Source organism: Limulus polyphemus, unplaced genomic scaffold, assembly GCF_000517525.1.
Source record: "Limulus polyphemus unplaced genomic scaffold, Limulus_polyphemus-2.1.2 Scaffold7480, whole genome shotgun sequence".
Lineage (NCBI taxonomy): Eukaryota > Metazoa > Arthropoda > Merostomata > Xiphosura > Limulidae > Limulus > Limulus polyphemus.
In genome coordinates this window covers 21,626-27,944 of record NW_013673090.1, presented here as the reverse complement: position 1 = coordinate 27,944, position 6,319 = coordinate 21,626, and the positions used below count along the sequence as shown (strand labels likewise).

The 6,319-nt window shown below is 29.6% G+C and overlaps 1 protein-coding gene across 1 annotated transcript in view; it reads left to right on the top strand.

The window, feature by feature from the left end:
* The first annotated feature begins 533 nt into the window (after positions 1-533).
* LOC106474651 (protein AF-9-like) overlaps positions 534-6,319 on the top strand; it is a 22,454-nt gene continuing 16,668 nt past the window's right edge. The window contains exons 1-3 of the mRNA XM_013935343.2: positions 534-967; positions 3,446-3,623; positions 4,892-5,112. Coding sequence (XP_013790797.1) covers positions 962-967; positions 3,446-3,623; positions 4,892-5,112 — 405 coding nt within the window. The 5' untranslated portion in view covers positions 534-961. The remainder of the gene's footprint in view (positions 968-3,445; positions 3,624-4,891; positions 5,113-6,319) is intronic.

Genomic DNA, 6,319 nt, shown 5'->3' with positions numbered 1-6,319 from the left:
GTAAAGGCTTGTGTCGCTTAAGTTTCGTCGGTACGAAGTTACGGAAAATCAATTAAAAAACGGAGACGTAACAATATCCATCTGGAAAACTGACACAAGATGCTTCCACAATATATCCACTCAACCATTGCATAGCTCAAGCAGCTGAAGAATGAAACGGATATTCATGTTATTCGATATAAAGAGATATCGGTCAAGTTCCCTAAACAGCGCCTACGGATTTCTCCAGATTCCTTATGCTGCGAATTGCAGATGGCCTTGCATACAACCCATAATGGATTATAAACCCCATTCTTACCGTATTACACTGTTCAAGATTACAAGATTTTGTTAAATTCAAAGCTGTACAATTAACCAGTACTGAAATACTGTAGGGATTGGAATTTTGTTGTAAGCACTTTAAAGATTACTTGTTTTCAAAGTAAATCTACACATTGTACTATTTGCGCTCTATCGACTATGAGGAATCGAACCTCGGATTTTATCGTCGTAAGGCCGCAGACATACCGCTGTGCCACTGAGGGCACCTTTAATCTTGAATGTTTATAATAAATAAAAGTTGTTTTAATGTTTTGTAGATAGTAAAGTAAATTTGAGTCATGTATAAAAGATATAGCGTAGATTTTATCTTTCTGGATTTGATTTTCTGATCATTATACGAGAAAATTTAAAAGCGAAAACAACGGTTACTAGGTTTTCGAAAAATGAACTGTAACAAGTAATGTGGAAATCGTAGTTGTATCTTTACTAACTACTGAAGGCTTAGTGGCCTATCAGTGTGACAAGTTTTCTGTTTTATAACTTGTTAACTAATTTTTGTTTTAGACTTGTTTTTAGTGTCTTGTACTTTGCGATTTATTGATAATGATGTTATTTGTCGGCTTGTTAAACTTCATGAAACACAACAAACGCTGAAACAGTAGGCCTAACATTTGTTTAGTGGAGCCAGGAAATAGTCCTAATGCAGGTAATGTTAATATTGTAATAAGGCCTTATATTATCACTACAGACTATTGTGCTATAAACTGAACAGATTCCTTATTTTTCTTTTCCTGTGTACTTTTGAGAATAATCCATTAGCAGTAAGATTATATACCTTGGTAGTTTTTTATTATAGGACTTCATACAAAAATAACTGAGTTGTTTTCAATTTCGAGCACAAAATAGATTGTCATTGACAATGTCAGTTTGCTCGTCTTAAGTTAAGACCAATTTTACCACCACTAGCCACAAGGTCTCTTTTGATGATGTAAACATTCAACTCTGAACGTGTTTTTTGGATTTTTTTAAACCCTGGCTTTGAAGAAATGTCTATAAATATAATCTAACACTTTTGCACAGACAAACATGTTTAAGAAATTAAATTTGTGCACCTAAGCTCTGGTGTGCATGTATATATAATAATTAATATATATATATATATATATATATATATTACATGACCAAAATCTAAAATGGTTATTACACCATGTAAATTTAAAAAATCACACCTGAAAACAGGTTTTTTTTTGCAGTATAATCATGCATGTAGACACTGAGCATGAGTGGTGAAGCACAAAACATATAAACAAGCTTTTTTTTTTTTATGAAAATAAGATATATCACTTCACTTTCTTTTGTAGACATTTTTATTTCAATAAGTTTCTGTGTATCAGTAACATATCACTTATTTTGAAATAAAAATTAAACATTCACTGGCTCAATCTGGCTCATTTCACCTTTTTTTTCGTAATTCATTTTGAATTTGAAAGATAACTTCAGTCTTGCTGTTGTAGTGGAAAGCTCTTAGCTGTCATTTAATGTAATCTTCTTTTGTAGCCTTTGTTGAATTTTCCCAGTTGGGCCATGTTGAATTATTTTTATTTTAAGCTCGGTATTAAAGCATTTTTATCTGGTCTGTGAGCACACCCATATCCAGTGTTGAAGTGTTTCCTATCTGTCTTGCAATTATTTCAAAGGAAGTAACTTCAAATCAAGTGTAAAATCTCAGTTTTATTAAAAAGAGGTGAAATAAAAGTGCTCTAAATTAAACTGTAACAAGTACTAAAATCTTTGTTATATGGAATACACTGACACCTTTAGAGATAAATTAATACATTTTGTTTTTGGCAGAGGTTAATCAAATTTTTGAACATTGAATTTCTGTTTTTTTTTTCAGATGATGCTAGTTATGTAGATTTTATAATTCAATTAAAAAATTCAAACTGAGCATGATTTTTAGCTATTCATATTTTTTTTTAATTCTTTTTTATAAGAATGTGTTTTTTGGTATCCTTATAATTAACATAGATAGCTTTGAAGAGCAAAAATATTTATAGTTCGAAGATCTTTTTCATATTTTGCAATATAAAGACTTGAAGACTGAGAATCATTAAATGTCCAAAAATTCTGAGATCAGGTGTCATAATACTGGATCTTTCATTGATATAGTTTTCCTTAAACAGCTTTAAAATTCTTATTTTTCATATTTAGTGTTATTAGTTTGTCTAAGATCTGTAACAAACTTAGCATAATTATATTGAGAGCTAGGTGATTTAATTGATTAATCAATATGATTAATTACCCATGAATAGCAATTAAGTGAAATTCCAATTATGTGTATTGATTGTTGCAAAAATAATCAAATTTAGATTCTCCAGTGATTACTATTTTAAGTTATTCCAGCTATCCAAGTAGACAAAATATTGCCTTCAAGCTAGCTCACCCTGTCTTTGTTATTTCAAAGCTGCTAATGTGTCACTAATTTTGAACTGCTGACTATAGGGAAAGTAACTGTGGTAGCACCCTTCACCAACCTTTGTAATTGCCTTTTCTTCTTACACACACAAGAGTACAAAAAAGTTACACTTATTTGGGTTGTATTCTACATTTAAAAATGAAGGGATTGACCAACTTTTACTTTGCTTCTCCTTCTTAAATTTAGAAATTTAGTGACAACTATGTGTAAGTAGTAGTTGTTAGCTGATATGGTGCTTTTTTCATATTTAAAAACCCAACTATTTTATACCTGAAGCTTGTGAATAAATTTGTAGAATTATATTAGTTGTCTGAATATTGTTTTCAGATGAACAATAAGTGTAAAATAACAAATTTGAAACATTTTTGTATGGAAGAGGCACAAAAAGGGACAGTGCAAAAGCAGCTATGATTATCTAGCAATGGTTACTAGCACAAGTGCAGTGTTGCATTACTATTATGTCGGGCTCACCTAGTGTTTCAAAGAATTTTACAACAAAAAATAATAAAACAGAAATAGTTTTTAGTATTCCTTAGTTTTCATAAAGTTTATTTTTTGTCAGTTAATTTAATATGCAGAGATGGCATATTAAAAGACACTCGTATAAACTCTGTTGTGAAATGCGTGATATTAACTGATATAATATGGCTTTATTACATTAAAGTAAAACTTTGTTGAAAGAGATATACATATAGTTTATATTTTTAGTGTGTGGAAGTAAAACTTGAACTTGGTCATCGAGCCACACAGAAGACTAAGCCTACACCCGAGGGTTTTACACATGATTGGTGTGTGTTTGTTCGTGGACCCGATAAACTTAGTATTCAGCATTTTGTGGAAAAAGTGGTTTTTCACCTTCATGAGAGCTTTCCCAAACCTAAACGAGGTTTGTATATGTCTAAATTGTAATTTTGTACTTAAAATTATTAATAAAGTTGATACATTTATATGACTTAGAGACCAACTTGGCTAATGAATTTCATAATTTATTTTTTCATTTTACTAAAAATACATTGATAATAAAAATTCCAGGTTCTGGTTGCAATGCACTGAGAGATTATTTAATAATGTGTATGAAAACGTTTGAATGAAATGCTTGAAGTTGTAAGAGCCATCTAGGTGACCTTTCAGTTACAAATTTAAGCTATTTATTACACAGGTTTTTTTTATGTTTTATCATTTTATTAATGGTTTTTATACAGTTTTTGCTTTGTAAGTGAGGCACTATGGTTGTTACTGTGTTTCCTGACCTAAATAGAATATATTTGATAAACAAAAGATTAATCTATATATTAGTTTTTTATAGAATTAATTACTGAATATAAAATTCTCTTGATGGTAGAAATTAAAAGAGCAATAGTAAATGAACAGTTTTGCATCTCATAGTGTGTGGTTAATCAGGAGTGTCGCTCAGAACCTTTTTTGTTTGTTATTCATCTCAACATTTTGGATAGCTTTATAAACAGTAATGTTTCTAAGTTTGGTGATTATATGAAGAAGACACTTTAAAGAATATCATGTCCATCATGAATATTTTCCTTCATTTGAAGGAATCATTGACTTTGTGACTTTGGTAGATAAGCTTTAGTTTTTGTAAAATTATAAACATAACATTTTGAAATTTGTAAAGGGTACATACTTTTTATATATTTCAGTACAGAAGGATTTGATAAAAGACTGAAATCTTCAGCTGAATATTTAACTGTTTATTTATTGGAGTTTACTGTAACTTAGTATCAAGCATTCATGAAACCTCATTTGGAGTAGTGTACAAGTACTGTCACTTCGCTGTTCTAAGGTTTTTGACACACTTGGAAAGGATGTAGATAGGCCACTGAAATAATACATACATACATATATAATTTATTGAAGAAATTTCATCACAAGTAAGGATTTAGGAAACTAATTATAACTGTAGTATGTTAATATAATGTTTCACTATTTTAGAAATTTTGTTGAAACATTTAAAGTTTTAGTGTTCTTTACAAGCACAAGTACTTATAAATGAAGTCAAACTATGAGATTAGTTTTTATTTTATTTTTTTCTCTCTCGTATGTTTTAAAGGCTTACATTAATATGACTGATATTGTTTAAACATATTAACTGTTTACTATCAATGGTCATAATGAACTAAATGGTTTATTTTTCTTTAGTTATCAAGGAACCACCTTACCAAGTGTCTGAATCTGGATATGCTGGTTTTATGTTTCCAATTGAAGTTTACTTCAGAAATAAAGAAGAACCAAAGAAAGTTGTATTTCAGTATGATCTTTACTTACGATTGGAAGGGCCTGTTTCCAATACTAGGGCAGAAAAACTGACTTTTCAGAACCCAACAGAGGAGTTTAGAAAAAAATTGCTAAAAGCAGGAGGGGTAACTGATATCTTTACATTTTGAATTATAAACAATGGATAATAGTTACTGTTTGAGTTCTATGGAATGTACAACTATTATTATTTTTTTACAGTGTTGTTACTTAAAAAAAAACTATGATATGCAAGTATAAAGTGATGTTAGAAAAACACGTAGGTTTAAGAAGTCTTGATAGAAATAAATAAAAACCGTATAACCCGAGAACTTTCGAAAGTGCTCGGGTTATAGGGTTTCTATTCATTTCTGTCAAGTATAAAGTGGATATTTATCAACTGTAGATACTTGGTTTATTTTAATTATTATGAAGATATTTTAATTTTTAAATTTTTTTTTTTCATTGAATTTCGGGTGCAATTGGCTCATATCAAAAATATGTAAATTGAAAATTCTTTTATGTCCTATTTGAAGAAATATTATGAAAAGTAAAACATTGTGCATATTTTAATTTACACTTTATCTGAATATATTTTTTACACATAGGATTGAGAGCAGTGTTTTTTGGTTGAACTTCAAGCACTGTTCAATTCTGGAAATATAATACATAGAGGAAGTTTGAGAAAACAAGAAAAAGAAAGTTATTTGCCTAGTGAGAAAGGCTCCTATAATTGAAAAATGATAAGGTTCTCTTTCTTGTTTACTGGGTGAGAAAAGCAGTTATAAATCAGTGAAAAAATGATAATATAAGGTTACTTTATATTGTTTATTGAGTGAAAAAGGCAGTTATGAATCGCTGAAGAATGATAGGGTTACCTTATCTTGTTTAGTGAGTGAGAAAGGCAGTTAAAATTCACAGAAGACTGTTGCAGCATAAAATATACTGAGAAAGGAAGACGTGTCACTGGGATTTAGTTACTAGTGATTATAAACTGAAACAAGATATTGTCATAATATAAAAGACTGTTTGGTTTAAATATTAGTGATTAATTTATATTTATGAGTGCATATTTTATTATTTTTAAGATTTGTTATAATAAGAGTTAAAAGCAGACAATTGTAGAAGGTTTTGTTAATAATTAATTGGTGTTGAGAATATAGAAAGTGGCCAGACGACTATGTAATAAAGATATAAATAGTGTGAGATGAGCGGAGGAACAATAGACAGATAATAGCAAAAGAGAATATAGCTGTGTGAATGACATAGGCCTAATGACTGACATAGGCCCAACATTTAATATGTTAGAGTGAAACTAACAGTATAAAAAAAGAT